General features: G+C 41.2%; 1 protein-coding gene across 1 annotated transcript in view; it reads right to left on the bottom strand.

The window, feature by feature from the left end:
• Positions 1 to 23,261, bottom strand: part of NCALD (neurocalcin delta) — a 51,024-nt gene that overhangs the window by 9,958 nt on the left and 17,805 nt on the right. Inside the window, exons 2-3 of the mRNA XM_031591095.2 lie at positions 5,912 to 6,308; positions 24 to 129 (exon numbers count right to left, since the gene is read on the bottom strand). Coding sequence (XP_031446955.1) covers positions 24 to 129; positions 5,912 to 6,289 — 484 coding nt within the window. The 5' untranslated portion in view covers positions 6,290 to 6,308. The remainder of the gene's footprint in view (positions 1 to 23; positions 130 to 5,911; positions 6,309 to 23,261) is intronic.

Below are 23,261 nucleotides of genomic sequence, written 5' to 3' on the forward strand. Positions count from 1 at the left end.
CTGGCATCTTGGAGGGAGCTTACCATCACGGTTGGTGTCCATCTGGCGGAAGATCTTCTCTGTCCTTTTCTCTGGTGTTGACTCATCTTCCGGCATCTTCATTACAGAAGAAACCATCTTATAGATTGCCTGTGTGATATGACACGAGCAAAGAGCTGGTAAAAAGCACATTAGGTCAGCGTAGGGGTATGCTTACCACCTGGTGACCGAAATAGGCAGAAAATACCCTGGAAACATTAGCTGGGACATGTTCTGTGGATGCTGAAGGGAGACACAAGTATAGGCAGCTGCCCTCTTCAGTGGGATACTCATTTAGGAATTAAAGTGGTTCCTTATTTAGTCATAGTTGAACACAATCTCAGTTTGGACCAAGATTACATTTTCACTTATGAGAACAGCCTTTGGATGAATTTATCACTTGGAAAGCACTTAGGCACTGGCAGCTCCTGGAACCTGGGGAGCAGAAAGACCACCAAGGTCTTGTCCCATGATCCAGCCCACCTCCACGCTGTGGCCTGCCCAGTGCTACAGCCTATCTCAGTCCTGCAGCCTATCTCAGAGCTGGGGCCTATCTCAGCACTTCAGCCACTCAGGCTCCATCTTCACCTCTCCTATCCCTCACCCCACTTTGTGTGCCCATCTGCCTTCCCCACCCTCGGTCAGCATCCTGCCTGTGGGAGGGCAATGACTCATCCCCGCCTTTGCTGAGTCTCACAAATAAGGAAGGCTTGGCCAGCTTGTATGCCTACAGAGCTAGAAAAACCCCATTCATAATTTGTTCCACACAGAACAGATGTCTTGGTCCCACCCATTGTACTTCTTTGCATGGACAATTCCGTTAGTCACACATGATCCCAGCTGCCCCTAAAAGAGAGGTGATGTTAATTTTAAAACAAGAAGCAGTGAAGGTCTCTTCACCTCATCCTCTTGCCCTGCAGGCTGAATCATTGTTGCAGGACCCAGAAGGCTCACTGAAGCTCCTCTGCCTCACTTTCTATCCATGAAAGCACTCTGCCTGCCACACTCCAAACTTCTGGCCAAGGATCCCTTGGGAACAGCCCCAGGAGTGTCTCTGCCTGGGTTCACCAACTGGAGGACACTGCTGAGCAGCACATTCTACTTGCAGACCAATGAGCACCCATTGCCTCAGCCATCTCACTGGCTTCTTCTCTGAGGGCAGAGCCAGCTCACCTTTCAATTGCCTAGCCTTTAAATAACTTGAAGCATAAGCACCCCAAGAAAGGCATTTATCTGTTTAATTAAATATTCATCACTTAGCACAGTCAAACATCTGCTCTTTCAGTTATGCCACCAATGCCAAGGCTGCAAATTTCCTCATCTGCCATTTCCTGAGACTGTAATGCTGCTTACAGACCAGAACAGAATAACAATTCAGCATGGTCAGTTGGCTGAATAGGAAGGTGGTGAACACTCTTTTATTCATCATAAGTTAGGCTATGGGAATGCCTAAAGGGTCCCAGGGGATTCAGAGTGCAATAGTATAAGCTGCAGAACAAACAGGGATGCTCTCCACTCAGCCTTGACTATCAGATGACCAAGAGAATAATAGAAGGGATGCACATGGGAGCAAGTGGACATCAGGATGAGGGAGATGCAGGAAGGAGAGAATAGAGGAAGAAAAAAAAAAGGAGAAGGTGGTCAGTAAGAATCTGCACTTGCCTCATCCCGATCAGCATGTGAGCCTCTCGGGTTAGAGCAGAGAGGAGGTTCATAAAGCTGCCATGTGTAAGCATCTTAGGCTGTCTAGCTTTTGTCTGAGGGAGGAAGAGGTGGAGAGGTCATTCCCTTGCTCAGGGTGAGAGGACGGCAAAGCAAAGAGTCTGTATTGAAAGTGTGGGAGGAATGCCCTGGAGCAGCAGTGCAAGCATGTTTACTTTGGTCAAAGTAACCATAGTAAGAATATGCAGATTTTTAGGACAAAAAAAACCTCTTCAAGATGACTTCATCCCACAGGGTCCTTTTCACAGAGGCGTGTGAAGGGAATAACAGATGAGATATTCTAGGAAAGCCAGATGGGAATAACATAGTAAGCATTCCTTTCATGCTGAAAATGGTTCCTCTGGACAAATTCTTCTGTCCTTACTCAGAAGTTCAGTGGGAAGTTTTCCCAAAGTAAAAGCCAGCTAAAACTGATTCAGAATCTAGAGATTTGCCCCATATTAATTCACTGCAGCTACACAGAGCTTTTTATTACTGGTTTGAAAGGCAAGTCTCGAAGGAAGCTGGTTTCATGCAGTAACCCTGTTACTTGGCTGTGCCAAACCTGGGCTGCATAATCTGGCTCTGAAAGGCTGTGGGAGCTCCAATCCACATGGAGAACAATTGCTTGGCCTCACAGCACAGGAATAGAAAGCCACTGGTACCTGGTACACAGTACGAGGTTTGGAGCTGGTCATTTATCAGTTCCCAGGAGGACTTCTGCCAGGAAGGCCTCTTCAGCTCCCATGCATCCCTGAATGCCACTAAGAAAGGGTTTTAAGACCGATCACAGGCTCCAGTTTCATCCACTCTGTCTGGTTCTTCCCTGAGCTCTTCCCTGTCGTGTTCCACCTGCATTTATATCAACTGCAGTGAGTGTTTTAGAGCAAGTCTCACCTCTTCACCACACATTGCTCCCAGCTGCTGCTCAGTGTAGAGTTAATGGTCCTGCTAAACACTGTCCAGAAACCTCTGTGAGGACTATGATTTTTGCTGGAGCTGGCAAAGTGTCAAAGTGCTCCTTACAGTGATGGCATGATGACAGCACAAATTTTGAGGCAATCCTTTTTCCTCGATCAAAATTAATTTGACAGCTAGAAATCTCACGAAGTGAATAAAGAACCTGAAAAAATTGCTCTCCTCTTAATCCTTCTGGGATTGGCAACCCTGCACATAGCAGGAATGTTGAAACTAGATAATCATTATGGTCCTTTTCAACCTAGGCCATTCTATGATTCTATGATTCTATGATTTTTGATACTGTGTTTACTGAAAGCTGTATCAGCTTCTACTTCTTCCCATATCAGCTTTGTTTCCTCCTGGCCCAGCAGGTGAAATGGATGTACTCCCTTTTGTATTAAACTGAAAGTGTTATTCTCACCTCTTGTCTTAGGACTCTTAATGTGAATCCCATGATTCCACACTGTGAATAAAATGCACCCCCAACACAGGGCTTCCATATTTTATTTGAAGCTTTATTGCAAGAGATTCTTGCCAAGTTTCAGCCAGGGGAACAAAAACAAAGCTTCTATCTGGTTTGCAGTTATTTTTGAATGTTCTGAGCTATTTAGATTAATGGTAAACACATGAGAGATGTGAAAAGCATTTCTAGAGCAGGAGAACCTGTAGCAAGGTCAGTCAGGAGGGCAGACTATGAAGCTGTATGTTGCAGATGTGCTGTGACTGTCAGTAGTATTAGAGCGGCTTCAAAAAATTGTTCTGAACTGTTCACAGTGCTGTTGGTGGTACTAAGAAGGAAAATGTATGTAACCATAGGCTTTACAGATAAAATGGCTGTGGAGAAATGGCTTTCCAAGCACAAAGAAAACAGACTGAAAAAATGAGAAGCTTTCCATGCTTCTCTTCCACATTATTTCAAATGCAGTAATCCCAGGGTACCTTGGAGCTGTAAATAGGGGCAGCATTTTTCAGAGAAACTACTATTTAAATTGGTTGCATTTTTTTCCCATTCATTTTGATATATTGTCTCAAACAGAATCTAGATGAAAACATAGTAAACTCTGCTATATCAATATGCAAATGTATGCTAGATAAGGGACTTGTAATAGGTTCCTCCGAGACATGTATCAGAGATATTACAGAGTTCTGCTTTTCACAATCAGCAGCTGAGGGCATCCACAAAGACATTCAATACAGGATCCTGTCTTTCCATATTAAAAAAATGATCATCTTTCATAAATGAAAGTGATAGTTATTAGCTGCTTTTTTATAAAGCTGATCACTGTACACCAAAGGAACCTCTTGATAAAGCAAGAAATGGCACTTCCTGCCTGATTTCAGATCTCAGCTGAATGTACTTTCAGAAACCGTGCAACAAATCACAGAATCACAGAATCATAGAATGGCTTGAGTTGGAAGGGACCTAAAGGATCATGACACTCCAACCCCCCTGCCACAGGCAGGGCTGCCAACCTCCACATTTAGTACTAGACCAGGCTGCCCAGGGCCCCATCCAGCCTGGCCTTGAACATCTCCAGGGGCAGGGCATCCACAACCTCTGTGGGCAGCCTGTTCCAGCACCTCACCACTCTCTTGGTAATCCTACCCAACATGGGGCTCCCACTGCCTCCTACACTGCAAGTTCACTTTGAGATGGCAGCATGGTTGTAAAAGATAGTGCTATAATTTGATACCAAGATGATGACAAGGAAGGCCAAGCACGCTGGTGAGCAGGTTTGTGGTCACTGGGAAAAGCTGCTATTTCTGCTGGTCCCTGCTTGGATCACTGCAGAGATCCCAGCCATTGATACTTTAAATTTGATATGAACACACTCTCTGTACCAGCAAACCTTCTGATTTGGGGATGTATGTTGCTACTGGGCACTTAGGCCTCTTGTAAACACTTGTTGGCAGCCTTTGGTGTGTCTCCTCTCAAGCAGAAGGCACTTGCTTGGGCTGGGATCCCTTGGTCTTTGCTTTGTGTTTTCTTAGTTCTTTGGGGTTTCTCCTTTTATTTTTCATGACAAGAAGTATAGCTAGAAAAAATGTATTTGGCAGCCTGTTATCCTGCCCATGGGGGTGGAAGATTTGAAGGAATAGAATTTCTTCTAATGCAAATATTCCACTGCACTGAGACTGGGTGGTGTCTGTTCCCTCAGAGCAGCCCTGCTCCAGAAATTGGAACACAAAATAAAATTGGTGGAATACAAAACAACTCTACATTTGCAACCAAGCCTGTAATATCTGTTATTACTGAAGAAGTGTGTTTGTTACTGTTTGGAGGACACAGAAGATCCTGACAGAAAGACAAGGGCATCACACATTACACTGATTCCATACACACAGCTTGCCATCACAGGCTGTAATTTGTGTGTATTCTTTTCCCTTCATTTCCAGTACAAATACAAATCTGAATAATACAGTACATAGCGAGCACTGCAAAATTACCAATGAAATGAAGGATCTGATAACAGGATTTATTTTTTTTTAACAATGCTGCATTACACAGTCTCAAGCTGTGTAAATATGCTTCTGTACCAAAAATGTTTTAAAGCTTTGAGTAGAGTGATGTCCCTCAAGGGCAAAAACATGTTAGAGAAAGATAGAATGAGGTGGGACTCCTAATAACAGCACAAGAAAATGCATCCAAAGGAGTAGTGTATGGAAACTTCATCTGAGCAAAGAAGGTTTATCTGTACTGGCAAGTTAATATGAAGATAGCTGGTACTGCATTAAGTATGCAGACCATGCTGGAATTAGACAGTTAGATGTGTTTTAAAATACATGGGCTGTTTTTTCATAACAACATGATTTCAAAGCAGATTTCTTATTGAGGGAGCCTGCCTACCTTAAAAGTAGGCTATCTGATTAATCTAAGATACCTACTTGGTCCAACTGTAATTAACTGTAATTAGTTGGCAGTGATTTCCCAGAGGGCAGAAGCACACTGATAGCAGGCTAACTGCTGCGCTCCAGCTCAACACAGCTCCTGGAGGAGAGCTTCCCATGCAGTCTATCACTCAGAAAAACTTAGCTTGGATATCAGATGCTGTAGGATGAATTGTGACAAACCTTTGCCAAAAGAAATAACATTTTACATTCAAGCATTTACAGAGAACCCAGAATCAACCCCCAATGCTGCCACAGTTTTTCACCCAGCTCTCATTCTGGCATCGCTCCATAATTTCTTTGGAATGAGGGAGGCGAAGGGGTGCCTTTGAGCAGCACATACCTGTACGATTTCCAGCATCTCTGACTTACTGATGTAGCCGTTCCCATCGAGATCGTACATGCTGAATGCCCACTTCAGCTTCTGCTCCAGTTTACCTCTCGATGTTACGCTCAAGGCTATGATGAATTCTCTGAAATCTATTGTTCCATCTCCATTGGCATCAAAAGTGCGGAATACGTGTTCCGCAAACTTAGAAGCGTCCCCATAAGGGAAAAAGTTCCCATAGATTTTTTTAAACTCCTCCATGGATAAGTGTCCACTCGGGCAGTCTCTCAAGAAGCCCTTGTACCATTCCTGGATCTCGTGTTCTGTAAAGTCTGTACTTTCTAGCAAATCTTGCATGACTTCAGGGCGTAGCTTGCTGTTTTGCTTTCCCATGTTGGTGTCAAAATGTTACCTACAGAGGAAAAAAACCCTTCATTTTAGTTATAATAGTTATTAACATTTGAAATTATTAATAACAATTAGCTTGAAGGCTGCAAAAGAGCAGTGTATTGGAGTTTTCTGACAATGGTTTGCACTTGGGAATCAACTGAAAGTTTTTACAGTGTCTCCTACTACAAGTATACTCTGAAAAAACTAACAAGCCTCTCCTACATGTTATTTATTTTGCACTTTCACAGCATGGAGAACTGTCATTACACTGAATTTATTGCCATCCTACTTTCCCTTTTAAATCACCATGTAAGCAATGGATGATGTGAGGTGCATGCTGACTGGTAGCTGTGTGCTGCAGCACATCCTCCAGCCAACCCAGCCAGCTCACGGACCTCACCCCAAAACGCTGCTTTTTATTTTATTTATTTATTTTTTTGTTTATTTGCAGGCTGCTGCATATATTTGTTTTTACTTGGTTTTGCTCCAAAATGGGATCAGAGTGCACCTACCATGGGCACAGAAACCAGGAGCTCCAAAGAACTTCTAAGCACATCTTCATGAGTCAATCAGAGCCACCCATACTTTGCCTCTCTTGTTTGGCATGGACCAATTCCTGTTGTATTTCAAATGCAGATAAAATCTGGGAAGATTTTATGAACGGTGGATTCCCCTGCCCCAAACTATGAGGGAGTTTTGTTTTTTTTTTTTTTTTTTTTTTTTTGTTTGTTTGTTTATTTAAAATGCTCCTTGTAGACAGAAATTTATTACTGAGTAATAGTAGTCTGGGTGGCCATGACTCTTTGAAAACGAACCTTTTTTAAAAAAGGGAGAGAAAAAAAATGAAGTATCCAGACAAAAAATTGGAAATTCATTTCACTGAAATTAACCATTAAGAAAAAATCTTTTATCTCCACCATTTCAGTTAAATCACTTTAATTATATCTTATTTAAGGCAAGTTGCTACATATCACACTGTGCAGCAGATTTACTAATGGTTGAGGTGTTTGGATTTTAAGTCTCAGAGCCTGAGTGCATTGGCTCCAAAGGACAGCACCTTCATTTTTCCTGGAAGTTTAGCATTATACCTGAATTGTGGGAAGGTACGCTTTGTCGACAGAAATCTGCCTGAGAATTTATCAGGGGAATGACAGTCACAACTAAAATCTGATGTGTGGACAAGTTAAGTGGAACTGCAAAATAATTTATACAAGACTCCCACGCTGTTGTCAGAACGGAGTCTCTGAGCTGCTGAGATGGATTTGTGAACGATGCCTGGAGTGGCAAATGAATGTTCAGTAAAATGTCCTTTCTAGATCAAGGTAATACTTTTAAAAAACAGAGAATAAAACAGAATCATTAAGTGACAGCAGCAGCTAGTGAGAAATGTACTACTATTTGAAGCTCAGCTCCTGCCTCTCCTATGTGACACTGGAAAAGAGAAATAGGGGCTCCCTCTAACTGATGTTTATTGCTTCCTGTGGAAAGAAGTTGAATTTGTACAAGGTGAATTTGAATTCCTCAAGGCAGCTTGAGGACTGTCTCCTTTACCTCTTATGATCTTGAACCACAGCAACCTAAAAGCTTTATTTCTCAGAGATGAGATGGCAGGATCCATCTTAGATCTGTCCATGCCTCCACAGGCTCCACCAGCTGCATGTCTGAGCTCCTAGAGCTGGTGGAGAGGATGCTTCCTGCTCATGGACAGGACGTTGACACACTGAGGAGTCCTGCCTGCTGGGAGCTCCTCCATCTCCTGCCCACCTCCAGGGTCTGCACGACTAACTCAATCCAAATGATGTCTTTTCTTCTCAAAGGATCTCCAAAACACTTGGAAAGTGGAAGATGCTACCTCAAAGATAATTTTTTTCTATTACCTTTCCTACTGATGAAAACCTACCATACAGTTCTTCAGTCACCCAAGTTCTTAATACCCTGAAAATGTCAGAAATGTCCCTGTTCTGTAGACCCAGTTCAACAGCTGAGTGTTGTGTTGCCTTCAGTGGACATTGGTTGGGATCCCCAGTAAACAGCATGGGAGCAAGCAGAGCGTACAGATCACATTAGACACACTTGTGCTAAGCAAAACGGCAGGAGCAGGGTCTTCCATCAGGATAGAAAAGCACTTGGGCAAGTGAAGCAGCAAGTCTTAGTTTAAAGCAGCATCAGTTTAAAAAAGCAATCCAGCAAAATCCCACAGCAGTTAACATCTACCCATGCCTACAGCCTGCAGCCGCCCCACAGCCCCAGGGCTACATGCTCTGCAGACATTGGAGGGGGGAGGGAAGATCTCTGAACCACGCACAAGCCAGCTGCAGTGGGAGTGAGCTGGCATTAGCAGCATAATCCCTTGCTGCTTTTTAATACCTCAAACATTTGAGAATGCAGAGCACAGCCTGCGCACTTCCAGTCTGGAGTCTTATGAAAATAGAACCCAGTCTCTGGCCTTCATGAGATAACCAACACTGTGTTTCAGACCGAAAAACAATCCATTTATAGCTGATAATGCATTTTTATCAAGGAATCAAAAAAAAAAAGACAGGATAACAGAATGCACTGCATTTTATTGGTAGCTGCAAAACATCGCCATCAGAAAGAAATCTGTTCCCCAGGCACGAAAGGAGAACCAATAGTATGTAGTTCAGCAAGGTATGGAAACTCATAGCCACTGTGATACCAGGCAACGCAGTCAAAAGCCATAGAATTATTCTTGAGCCCACTTGCAATGAATTTGTTTCATGGTCCTTGCCCTCCAATTTGTTCGTTATTAATAGGTGCTGTTCTAGGAGCCATAACGATGGGATTTATTGTGCCCATTCCATCAACAGCAGATCAAAATGCCTTTGCAGTCAAGTACGGAAAATCCTTGAGGACACTCAAAGATCCTTATAATCACTTTGTAAACTGCTGCCTGCCTCTTCAGGATAGATTGGATTACGGGCAGAGCGCAGTGAGCTAAGAGACTTCCAGTCAGCAATGGCAGCAATAAATGCAAAGAATGAAATAAATCTGAATCTGCTCAGGCATTTTCCCCACATTTTATCACCTTTTGTAGATCTCTCAAAGTTCTAATAAATTGTGAGGTGCAAATAATAAAAGCAAGTAAGTAGTGAATAGCAATCAGTAGCAAAGGAAAGCACCAAAAATCCTGAGAAGTAAACACTGGAGGTATACAAAACAAAGAGATTTGTTTTTTAATGATTATGTTTACTTGCAGTTTCTTCCTCTGATACAACAATGCTGGATTTAATGGATATGAATGACTTCTGTGTGGGACAACATGACTCAATAATATTGTGATGTCTTATTTCTGAGGACAATATTATTTGGCAAATTATTTGTTGGTGGTGATGCTTTTATGGCTGGAAAGGTCAATCTCATTTCAGCCCACAGAAGATCAGAAAGGAAAATGCCACTGCTGGGTGGTTGCTATGAGAAGAATATGTTTGCTGGTTACTGTAGGAAATACCATAGAGAATGCTCCATACATCAAGTATTTAGAGCTAGGTCTAATCAGGCCTAGGTGTGGAATTTTTCATGAGACCGAAGACAGAGCTTTTCAACCATCAGAATGCCATGGCAATTCCAAGAGTAGTGATGGGTTTCTCCAGGATCACCTTTCCGTGCAGCACAGCACACTGCACAGATGACATCGGCGCTGATCCAGCCTTCCCAAGCACAGCCCTGACTGGGCAACAAACCCTTGTTCTGCTGCTTTTATTCCATTATATTTTTTTTTAGAGCAGTATCTCAGAACATATTTTTTGAAAGAAAACACAACTTACTACAAATCACACAGGGACTTCAAAAAATATTCATGCTGATTAAAATTCTCAGCCTTGCCACTTTCAGTTTATCTGATGATATTGGCAAACAGCAAAAAAATGGATAAAATTCACAAGCAAGATTCATTAAAAAAATCTGACATTCTGTTATGAATATTCACAAGGAAGAGAAGTAAACAGACTTGCAGCGCAGTATAACAAGTACACCATGCCTAAAACATCCAGCACGGTGTAGAACCTTATTGTCCTCCAGCCCCCCTCAAGGGGACCTTCCCCTGCAGAAGGTGCCCCTTTGTCAGCACTCGCTCCTGGGTTTCCTGCTACAGCCCCCAAGAGAAACCAAGGACAAGAAATGACAGCAAAACCTTTATGGCTCTTCTTGAAGTGGGGTGGGCAGCCCAAGGAGGAGCAGCTGCACAGTGTTCGTGAGTTGCAAACTTGGAGATGCTTATGGATATTGAGCATCAAAAGCCCAGGCTTTTCTCCCTGCAGATTTACCCCTGTAGAGAAATGTTACAGCTGCTCCACATCATCTCCTGTTTCTTTTTATCATAATTCCTTCATGCATTTTAGCAATGAGAGCTGGAGAGGGGAGTGGGAGAGGACAAGGAGCAGAAAGTCACTGCCCCTGTCAATAAATGCTATTGCACTACTACCAGGATCTTCAGAATCAGTGGCAGATGCTAGGTAACAGCTCATCATGTTACTCTCAGCAATGCAGTGCTGTAGACACAAGCACTCAGAGGATTAATGCCCTTGTGCCCCCTTGCACAGAGAAGATGTCTGAGTCCAAACTGCTTCCTGCAAGGCTGAGCGTGTGGTACAGGAAGATATGACTAGGTGTATTTCTGCTATTAGAAGCTGAGGGGAAAGATCACATTATGCAGATATGCAAAGTGTTGTGCAGTAACTCCACTTGTGTTCATGGTTGGTAACACTTTCCATTTTAAAGCCCTGCTCATATAAACTTATCTGCTGAAGAGAACTATTCCTGCTCTTGCTCATATAACGGGCTCTGTCTCGCCATCCCAACCCATCAGGTTTGGGTTGCACAGGGACATCAACCAGATTTGCTCTCCAGCTGCTTGCTGCTGCCTGGGGAGCAGTCAATCCACACAGATGCTGAGGTCAGAGAATCATTAAAGCTGGAAAAGATCTCTAAGGTCATCCAATCCAACTACCAACCCACTGACTATGTTTCTCAGTGCCACATCCACACTTCTATTTAAAATCTCCAGGGGCGGTGACTCTACATCCTACCTGGGCAGCCTTTTCCAATGCACTACCTCTCTCTCTGAGAAGAAATGTCTCCTAATACCCAACCTGAATCTCCCCTGGCACAACTTGGGGCCATCACCTCTCGTTCTATCAGTGTTACCTGGGAGAAGAGGCTGATCCCCACTTTGCCACAACCTCCTTTCAGGAAGCTGTAGAGAGCAATAAGGTCTCCCTGAGCCACTTCTTGTTCAGACTGAACAATTCCAGTTGCCTCAGCCATTCCTCACAAGACTTGTGCTCCAGACCTTTCAATCTCTACCACTTCAAAAAGCAGCTCAACAAGAGCTCTTTAGGAAGGTTTTCTACTCAATTAGGTATAACCTCTGTTTTCATATAGGCACTGACAAGTAGTGAAGACTTCCAGAGAAGTGACTACTGGAACTGTGCATAAAGAAGTCCACCTTCCCAAGTCCTACAATGACCTTCCGAGGGGTACGTAGCGAGCCTCAATCCTATGCTTCCCTGTGCATGTGAGGGGACTCCAGCCTCCACACTTGCTGTGTGCCTGGGATTTATCCAGAGTACTTTGGTAAGTGAGAAGAAACCCATCACCCTATGAGCTATGTGAAAAATAATGCAGTATGTGCTGATTAGTCATCCTACAGAGCTGCCCAGCAAAGGCTTCACCCACCCAGCACAGCTTAACAGTAATATTTCCAGTGCTGAATGAGAAATATGGAGATAAAAAAGATAACAGAAATAAAATAAAAGAAGACCTCACACAAATTTGGCTAAGCCCTCTTCCCAGGCTCCCAAAGAGTCTCCCTATTCATTTAATTCTTTCCCTCATTGTTTAAGAACCCACTACAATAAAAATCATGATGGCACGCATGTACTTTTTGGTTCATAATTATTCTTCTATGGAGAGCTGAGGAATGGCAGTTCACCATAGGCTTTGTAACAAATAAAATACTGATTTTTTCATTAATCCATTTTAAAGACCTGAGCCACCTCAGATCTTTAAAATGACTCTTTGTCTTGGCAGACTTGAGATGACCCTTTTGTGCATTAGATATTTATATAGATTTGATTTCTTCAAACTCTACAGAAGGAGTATTACTGCAGAAGTATGCTTGCCTTTGCCCAATATTTCAAGACCAAGGGCACCAGAGACTTTGCTAACACAGTACATTAGGATGACCATCCTTAAGAGGACGTTTTTCCAGACTTTGCCGCATTCAGCACTTTCAGTAAACACAGAACACTTGCAGCATTTATAAACACCGGTGCTGAGCTCACTGCAGGGGAGCTGGCAGAATGTCTCAGCCTGTTCCAGCTGGGGTGGCTTTATCTCACGGCGTTCCTTCCAAAGGAGACCATATATCAAGATATGAATGACACACATTTTGTACAGCGATTTTGTCTTCTTTTATGAGACCAGCTTAGAGCCTGAAGTTTCTTTGTTTAACAACTCTGTTCAGGACCATATTTTCTGAAATGCTGGAGGTCACATTTTTCAACCACAGTTTACCTCAGCCTTCTCAGCAGAAGCTCATCTTCTGTTTGGACACGTGTAATAGGCAGCTTCTCAAAAAGCATCTGTAATCAGCAAGCTGAGATCTCTCAGAAAATAACACCATTTATTTTGAAGCCTGACAAGAGCCTGGGCACTTTAGGAGAGCTTTCCTTCTCGCCTGCCTCGCTGCAATTTGCCCTTATCCTGATTCTCACATCTCAGCTACATCAAACGCAGTTTATTCTCCTCTCTTCTGAAGTGCTCCTTCCCTTTGTGTAAGGCACTCACCAGCAGTAACATAACCCTCCCCAGTGCACCCAAGCAGACCCGTCATCAAATTCACCTAGCAGCAACTTTATCGGGTTTCTAATCTGTCCTACATCTCACGCAGTCCCTTTATGTAACTATATATGCAATACCTTGGTGGGAGGGAGTGGAAACTGAAGCAGAAAGCTACTGTTGCACAAAGTAACAGGAGAAGCTGATGTGAATTCATGATCTTGATTTTTTATCTTGGTAAATAAATAGCATGTGACTCCTGAAGAGTGACATTTGTGCTTACTCTACCCTTAAAAAAATTGCTAACAGATGGTCTCCTATCCCACAGCAGAGACTCAGTGTTGACAGATAAAATGAAAGTATGATACTGAAAAATCCTGAGCCATTAACTGCCAAACGCGATGTGTTTAAAGATGGAAAAAGGAATGATGTTCTACCTGGAAAGCAACTGAGGGTTTTTGTTCCATATTGAAGAAATTTCATGGAACTTTCTCAGGGAAAGTAAGCAACAGGAGAATGGGAGTGGGAAGTCTTGGCAGCCAGGACCAGAACCTTGTTAAGGAGGTGGAAACATGAAGCACAGAGTTAATGCTGGAGTTTACCACTTCATGAATACGAATGTCCATGACAGCACCTAGCACTGTCAGTGTGTCTGAACTTGAGGGACCTAAGGAAGAGACGACATTTAATACTAAAGTAATTTTGTAGAGATTGTAAGAATTTTTGAGAACTGCTTTCAAAGAACTTTTTTAACTGCAGAGAAAGCACTGGTTTTTTCACTGCGCACGTTGTTTCTAAGAATTCTTACATCCTTGTATCTGCAAGATGAGCTTATGAGCAGCACTGGGTGAACATTTTTTTCATTTCCATCCAAAAGTGCAGCTGAGTTGACATCAAAATGCTTTGTGGAAATGTGTTGCATTCCAAAAAAAATTCTAGAAAAATGTCAGAATTAATCATTTTAACTTCATTTCATTTTAACAAAGCTAAAAGTTTCAAGGTGACATTATTATTAATTTTGTTTTGACTTTTATATTAGATGTTAAATTTTGTACTACTATAGTTTTGACATTATTGATAACACAATTTATTACCAGTGCAATGAAATAACTCAGTGTTTCCAAATAATTTTTAAATTCCATCTCACTGGGAAATTTTGATGTTTTGTTCCAATTTGTAGTGAAAATAAATATAAATGTCAAAATTTCCTGTGGATCGGGAATTTCAAATTCTAACCAGCTCTAATCAACAACAAAGCCATCTGCTTTGTGTTAATGACTTGGGGCAGTATGTAATACTGCAGAACAGGGTGATTTTCTGTTGCTCAGCATCACTTGTGGAAGTCAATGACATATGGCATGGTTTTAGCTCCTAGTTGCTTAGGGAAGTTTGAGGCTAGCCACTTCTATTCTTCATTCTATATTGCTATATTAGAGGAATTTGTCATTGAAACCCAAGATTTTCCTGTGAATGTATGAGAAAATATCTTCCCAGTGACATATGGCGCAGCCTACAGCCCCTACATCTGAAGGGATCTTGCTTAAGCAGCTAGATCCTTTCCAAACCACAGTACAGAAAATTACTTTTATTTTGCAAAGATTTTAAACTGATAATTTAAATAAAACAAGTTTCATAATAATTTCTTATTTTTTGAAAATTAGTAGGAAGACAAATCTTTGTGTCTCACAACTTCATTCAGATGAGTCATAGCTTGATTTCTATTTGAGAAGTTAGGTTGACATGATGAACTTCAGTACTAAGAAAATACTATAACATTTTGATACTAGTTTAAGGCAATATCTATGCTATTTTTTCCTATAAACTCTTCCCTGTATTCCCAACTAAATTCTTCATGTTGCAGGCAAGTTATTGAAAAAACAGTTGCCCCTAAAGTGGTCCAAAAATCCAGACTACTTGCTCAGCCATAACCCTAACCCATAAAATTTGCTGCATCACCTGAAAAGTTTCTTGTCAACAAGAATGCAACTAGCTTTACTGATGATGATATCCTCTCTTGTTCTTGATGATACTCATGCCACTCACCAGGCAGATGGTGGATGTGACTCTTCTCAATCCAACCAGAATTAAAATATCATCAGTGGAGGAAATGTTTTCCAACTAGAAGAAGGGAGATTTAAAATGGATATAATTAAAAAGTTTCTTACAGTCAGGGCGGTGAGGAACTGAAACAAGTTGCCCAGAGAGGAGGCAGATGCCCATCCCTGGAGACATTCAAGGTCAGGCTGGAGGGGCTCTGAGCATCCTGATCTGGCTGCAGGTGTCCCTGCATATTGTAGGGGAGTTGGACCAGATAATCTGTAAAGGTCTCTTCCTACTCAAACTATTCTGTTTTTTTTTTGAACCTGTAAGCATGAGATTTATCCTTCGTAGCCATTTCAGCATCAAGAAAACTGTCGTATATATGAGGCCTGCACTGCTATTGCTGACAAGTTTTAGAGAAGCTCTATGCCCATTTTTAGAAAATAGCCAACATTCCCAGTGCTCTCCATGGAGAGGTGAACTCTTCACTTAGCTGTACTCATTTGCACCCTCCAGGCACCTCATTTCTCACACAAGCAATGGAAAGAGGGAAGAGGTAAAACTGAGCAGAGCTCAGATCCTCATGACATGTCCTTGGAGTACCAGCTTCTCTTCATTCTGTAAGGCAAGTGGCCTGGAATGACACCCCAAGGTTCTGGGGCAAACAACTAGCATTTCATGCGGACACACTGCTTTCTCTGGCACCTACAAGCACAATTTGTGTACTATCTTTTTGAAACACTTAGTTTGGGTACGATATAACAGCTGCTAGAAGATCTGTGCTCATTTTGTAAGTAAGAATAATGCCCAGTCCTGACAACATGCTGTGAAAAACAGGTCCATGTCATACCCGACTGCTGTTTCTTGTAAAACATAGTGTGTTGCCTGATTTTAGAAATTACTCAACAGGAATGAATTTGAAGCTTGAACAACATCGTAAAGGTCGGTAAGCAAACTGCCTTAAGAGGCATAGAAAAACATTTTACAAATTAAGTGCAAAAATAATTTCCTGAATTCTGTGTCCATCTCTCTCACACACGTATGGACATGTTGTATAATCAGTATCTTCTTACTATTGCTTTTATCATTAGGCAAAACGCTAGCAGTTCTTCATATTAAATGTAAGCAGTGGCTGCTCATATAAACAATACTGTTTTGGGAAGGAATGCTTGTAATTATATCTGTCATGCAGTCACAGTATAGACAATTTAATTTTCCTGCAGTAAAATAAAAATAGTTGTGTATGTAAAAAATCAAGACATGTCCATATCCTTACATAAGGTGCAGTGGGGAACACCGTATAAAAACTGGAACTGAAACTAGGCTGAAAAATCTGAATTATCTGTTTGAATGTCTTTGTGCTACCACTGAAAATCCTTTTCCATAAACCAAGATGAACTCCTCCAAAAATGAATGGGTTAACAGTATTTCTGCCTTCATTATTTACATCCTCTGAAGACAAAAACAAAGTTCATCAGATAACTGGTTTTGGACAAATGAATTTTTGTTTATCACGTGAACAACAAACAATTTGTATTACTTTTGAAAAGTCAAAGTCAAAATGAGACAGCATCTTTCTAAAATTTAACCTCAGGAAAACAGATTTTACACAACATGAAACAGTCACTTCCTATAGACTGTAAATAAACAAAAATCCTGTTCCTATTACATGTTTGGGCCTGCTTGCTTTTGCCTCTGCTATCCTCAAGATTTCAATTCTCTGAGATTTCATTTTGCAATTCTCTTTTCTTGTACTTGACTTTCAGCATCTTTACCCATTTTTCTTCTCTTAAGGATTCAGTTTACCATGTTACTGTATAGAGCTCCATTCTTTCTTTGACGTTTTCTCTTTTCTCTTATCTCTTACTTTACTCTGCTATTTCTTAGCTCCTCAGAATAAAACACATCATTCTTACATTTTCTGTTATCTTTGAAAACATCCATGCCATATCATTTCTCTTTACTTTTTCTCTATCTTTCTTTCTGCTACTAATGTTTCTTGGCATTGATGTTTCCCACATGTGCAGAAACAGTATACAAAAAATGAAGCATGTCACAATCAAAGCAATAGGATATGGAAACCTTGGAAGGAGAACATTTATAGCACAAATTCTACATCTCTCTCTCTACTGAAATAACCCAAAGGAAATAAGCATTTGATTCCCAGCAAACTATTACCACTTCATCCACCATAATTTCATCTTGCTCTTTTTGTCTTAATGGTGGATTACCAGTAATGCTACCACTAGGAGCAGTTTCAGAACTCCTTACAGCACCACCACTAGCATTTCATTCACATATTGGTGGTCTGATTTGTTTTCTTGGGAAACAACACTCCTCAGACATGGAAAGAAGTGGAAGTACGTGTGAGTGGGAGAGATTCTGATTAGATTCCATTCGCCTGTAGCTAATGGAAATTTTATCTCTTACGTGATGGTCAGCAATACAGATCCATTCATGCGGTCTGTGCATTTGCACAATCACAATCTTAAAAATAGAGATCTCAGTCTCTGACCTTATTAGTTCCAATTTCTTTTCTTGTGGTGCACCCCAAACAGTCTTCTTTCAGCAGTAACCTTAAGTTCTTGCACTCTTGGTATCATGCCTTAGGAAAAAAAGTGACCTCATACTTGAAATGTCTGCCTCTTCCTGTATGCTACACATAGCTTTTAAGATGTCCTGAAAGCATCTTTAGTTTAGACAATTCTCTCTTCACTGATAATTTGTGTCCCAACCAACTCCCCAAACATTCCCCACTTCCACACATTTCAGGCAGAGAATATTTCCTAATTCTCTTCTCTACTACCAATGTTATGAAAATCAGTGAAGATCCACAGCTGAGAAATAGCATAAATGCTAAAGAATCAGCCCACTGTTTGCAAAGTGCCATATAAAATCACCATACAAATTACTTATTCGATAATAACAGCACATCCTGTTCCACCAAACATGTCTCATATCTTAATGTTCTAATGACTTCACTGGAAAGTCACTTAAATCAGTGAGCAAGGCAGTGATCCTCCTGTGAATTGCCAAAAGAATCCTCCAAAAAAGATTAAGAAATTGTTAACTATGAAAGTGTATAAAGAACTTCAGATTTTCAACTTGCTTTTTCTGTATTAAATGAAGGGTGCTCCCCATGAGACTTACTGCTTTTTCATGAGCGCTCTAGGAAAATGAGACATTCATGAAGAAACAGTATATATGTCATGCAAGGTGCTCCACAATCTGTCACTTTGTTAAATTCAAAGAGGGATGTTTTCACATTAAGTCTCCACAGAATGATAAAACAGTCACTTATCACCAGTTTACCACCCAGCACTTTATTAGATTCATTTGATCTCAATCTAAATGAAAGATGTAACTATCATCATATCAGGAGCACAATTCAAACCCACACATCGTTCATTCATTTGTGATCAGATGGGAACTGGTTGCAGTGATCTCATAATGCTTTGTGAAACCTTTTATCACCAGAGCTTGTCATTCCTCTGATGTTTTGAAGATTGGCTGTGCAGTTGGTTTCCAAGTATTCAAAAAAATAAAAAATAAAAAATAAAGGGGAAAGGGAAAGAAAAAAAAAACCCACACATGACAACCTTGGAGAAATGCCAGAATTTTCTTGGAAATTTCCTTGATGAAGGAGTAGGAGTGAGATAGAGTAATATCTTTGATTTTGGCAGCAAATCTTTCTTCTGGCAACTTCATTAAACAGTCATTCCCACTTTATGATTTATCAGCACAGAGCTGGCATTTCTGAGTGTGACTGATGATCCTCCCTCTGCTAACAAAATTAGAAACATCAATAATTCTTAGATTAATTGCTCAGAAAATTTCCAAGAGGCAAACATTTCCTTATTTTTAAACCCTTGTTTTCTGCTGTAGTCAAAGCAATAGAGGCCAAAGTTCAACTGAATGTACTCCACTTAAACGATGGGATCTCTCTATTCTGAGATTTATATGTGTGCAGAAACGTGCGCATCAGTGCTATGTGGGTGGGGAAATTCTGTGGTGAGCCCTCAGTTCCCAGACCCTGAATACATTCTGACATAACTCACAGTGGCCTGGAAGCAGGCTTGCTCTTGTATCTATATTCTCTTTCAAGTGAACATGGAATATGTGCATGCTAGGACCTCTTATGGGGATTACCAGGTACAAGAAATATGAGTGTGTGGAAGAGGACCTGTGTTCCCAGGTGCTGGCTCAGCCATAATGAAGTTCTGAACATGACTCTGACTGGTAAAAAAAAAGTCTGTATTAGCCAAGATGTGAATATCCATGCTTGCTGGTGTGCTGGCACAACAGCAGTAGCCACCCCAAGCACGGAGCTGGAAGCTGTGGAGCTGCCAGGAAACGATGCAAGTCTCCCCACTTTTTCCCTATTGATCACGTAAGGAAATAAATGTCTTTCCAAATAAGATCTGTGTGCACTTCTACACTCCTTGAGATGATGATCCAAATGCATGAGATATGCATTTGGAAATCTTGATTCAATTTCAGACTGGAAGTCTATTTTTGCACTTCTGGAAGGATCCTCATGCTACTCCTCAGTAGAGTGCCATAGGGTAGTTCTCAATGGCACAAAGGCATGGGTCTTCATCTTCCTTTGCCAATTAAATGGATTGAAAGGGATCAATACTGCAGCACTGCATAAAAAGCCATTAAAACACTGCTAATGAGCCAAATTTGTGGAAGAGGTTTTCCCAGATCTTTTATTTGACTATACCTAATAAGGTAAAAGTGAATGGACTTTCACAGACATCTCGAAGACTCATACAAAAGCAGTGAGCCCCAAAGGAAATGTTATATTTTCTCCATCTAGATTGCAACTTGTAACCTCATCAGCTTAACATGAAAGATGCACTCCATTTTTTCCCAGTATATAAATTAATCTAGAAGAACCTTTATCTACCTTACAAATCTCTTAGGGCAGATATGTCCCTGCACTCCTGTGTTTGTTGTCTGTTTCCTTACTGGTGACAATCTAGTCCAACTCCCCTGCAATGAGCAGGAACACCTATCACCTGATAAGAGTCTGTCCCCTTCTTTCTTATAGCGCTGCTTTAGATGCTGAAAGGCAGCTCTCAGGGTTTCCCAGGGCCTTTTCTTTGCCAGGCTGCACAGCCCCAGTTTTTCCAAAGCATTATCAGTTAAGAGGCTTGAGTTATTCCCCTATGCACACATCCAGGGCATTGTTTTCCTTTTACCCCAAGGCAGAAGGTTGTCAGAGCTGGGCAGCCCAGGCCAAGCACTTGACCGTGACTTGGGGACGAACCCTAAATGCTCTCTGCACCAAGCAACACGTGTGGCCTTCCTCTGAGCACAGCATGGGCTGTTCAGCTCCTCATGGAGTCACTAGCACAGACAGCTGGTATTTTGCACATTCCGCCTAGAAACCAGTTTTATTATTTGTTAAATAAACATCAGCACTTTTAGACACAGGTTTAAAGTGGTTTCAAAGTAAACAAGAAGGTTCAGAAAAGATGAGGCAGCTCAGGGTTACCATTGCATTATTTGTTCTTCAGAATACAACTGATGCTCAAAGAAAGCAGACTTTGTATGCAGTAGTAGGACCAGAGAAACAATTAAAGGATCTACATCTTGATATGATGTCTAAATAGGACGATTCTGTCTCTTATTTCTGAGACATTTGATATGTAATATTCTGAATTACCGACATACTAATGGTCATTGTGATGAAAGAACAGTGTGTTTAAATTTGTATAACCTTCTCTATAACAGATGTACATGTTACACACCAGATACACACTGTTTTTTCCAGTATTGTTTCCAGACTTCATATTCAAACTTAAGCAAAGCAAATAATTGATGCAAAGAGGGACAAAAATATTATCACCAAATTCAGCAGTATGTTGTTTCCTAAAACAAAGCAACATATTAGCTTTGAAAGTAGTCTACTCCCAAAAAGCATAGTTCTGTTGACTTTTCTTCTGCAGAAGCCTATCTCAGCGGCTTACCATTGTATTCTACATTCTGTGGCCACTTGAGAAATCTCATTTTTCATCTAGGCATTCTGCATCTCTTATATTTTCTAACGCCATTCATTTCCAAAGCCAGCTGATAACAAAAGTGAAATTAACTAAAGTTAGATAGAAAAATATCTAGATCATCATGTCCACAGCAGAAAATAATGCTCCTCAGAAACACACTGAGATCCTACTTAAGGTGCATGGTAATCACCACAGAACAAGAATGCTTGGGTGCAACTTATCATTTCCAGAAATTATACACAGATGGAATTACCCAAAATAGGAAGTTTTCCAGATATTTCCTGAGATGTTCACAGACCCATAGTTGAGTAAATAGTAAATATGAACTTATGGAACAGTAATATGTGTCTTTTTGTACACTCACACATTCTCAAACTGTTTAGGGAGGAGAGCCATGGTGAGATACAGGGAAGTTCCATAGGTTTGTAAATAAAAGCTCTCCCATTATTTAAGGAAGCACTGAATGAAAGCTTCAGGGATGCACAGCTTCTGAATCACGAGTAGATTCCTCTCAAAGCAATCTTATTCACAAAGGGATCCTGCTAATGAATTTCTTGCAACCAGTTCCCAAAATAAAGAATTAAAGAAAGTTACATCTCATTATATTAATATATATGTTCTGATGATATAAAAACAGATGCAAGCTAAAACATTTGAGAAATGAAAACAAAGATCACCTAAATTCTAACCTTCTCAGCATTTGGCTGAAAATTCACCATTATATCTTAATGTAATATACATGTGTGTATATAAAAATGCAACATATATGCACAATATAACTGAGTTCAGCCATCAAAGTGGCTTTGCACAGAACTGACTGCACCTTCACACACCCTTGGAGCTGCAGGTCTTCTGAGTGCTGCAGAGATGTGAGTAGGCAGCATGCAGTGGGAAGCAGATGCCACAAGCTGGGCACTGGCCTTTCTTCCGTGGTTACAAATTAAAAATGTGCCTTAAGTAAAGGACCTTCTATAAATGTGCTGCTCATTGGATGGACCCTTTCTTCAGTGATGACACACTGGAACAGGTTGCTCAGAGAAGCTGTGGATGCCCGATCCCTGGAGGCATTCAAGGCAAGGCTGGATGTGGTTCTTGGCAGCCTGGTCTAGTGGTTGCTCAGAGCAGGGGGTTGAAACTAGATGATCTTTGATGTCCTTTTCAACCCAGGCCATTCTATGATTCTGTGGTTCCGTGATTCCTTTCTTTCTGGCTCCACGGATATTCTATTTCTGGTCTATCTAAGTAACATTATTTCTTTCTTACATCAAGGCTTGGTAGCATGGCATTAAGCTCTGGCAACTTTTACAGTTAGTTTGCAGCAAGATATTATTCTTGTAGAAACAATCAGTTCCCAAGGCCCCAAGTTCACACCCTTGACAGATGGACTCAGTGCCACCAGGGAAACAACACTTCCTCTGAGAAACAGGTGAATGGGAAAGCATAGGGAAAATAGAATTTTGGGTAGTGTGTTACAGGCATGAAATAGTGGGATGAGACACATTTAATTACATAGACTGTATGGACCAAAGCAACTTTTACAGTAATACAATGGATTGCAACTTAGCTAAACAATTGTGCAGCCAAAAATAAAAAGAAAGACCTGACATTCATTCTGTGCCTGCTGAAAGCAGCAGAGCCTTCAACATGCAGCCTGCTCCTCCTGCGTTCTTTGCTCCCTGCTGCCCAGGGCAGAGAGGCCTGGGGATGCTACAAGTCTCCATTGCACAGAGACTGCAAAGAGTGGCTCTACACAGAGTGCACTTCTCACTGCGTGGCTCTCTGCAGACACTGATCCTGATCAAAACACCCTACGTCAGCATCTCCATTTCTATGTGGAGTTTTTGTGAGAATCCCATCCTGGATTTCCCACTGTAGGCTGCATTCTGCTTTTGTGGAAAAGGAAATGCTGTCTGTTGCCCTGTTCTACATAAGCTTTACATCAGTATTCATCAAAAGAATCACTGCTGAGATTGTTGAGGGTTTAATTTAAATTAGCATCAGTACTGGCTAGAGCAAATTCCAACATTAAGAAGAGCCAGGCTACAACAAGAAAACAAAAACTCATCGCTTGTCAAAAAAGTGATACCTGGCAGCTTCAAGTCAAGAATATATGTACTAAAGGGTGG

This window comes from Phasianus colchicus, chromosome 3, assembly GCF_987193195.1.
Source record: "Phasianus colchicus chromosome 3, bPhaCol1.hap1.1, whole genome shotgun sequence".
Classification (NCBI taxonomy): domain Eukaryota; kingdom Metazoa; phylum Chordata; class Aves; order Galliformes; family Phasianidae; genus Phasianus; species Phasianus colchicus.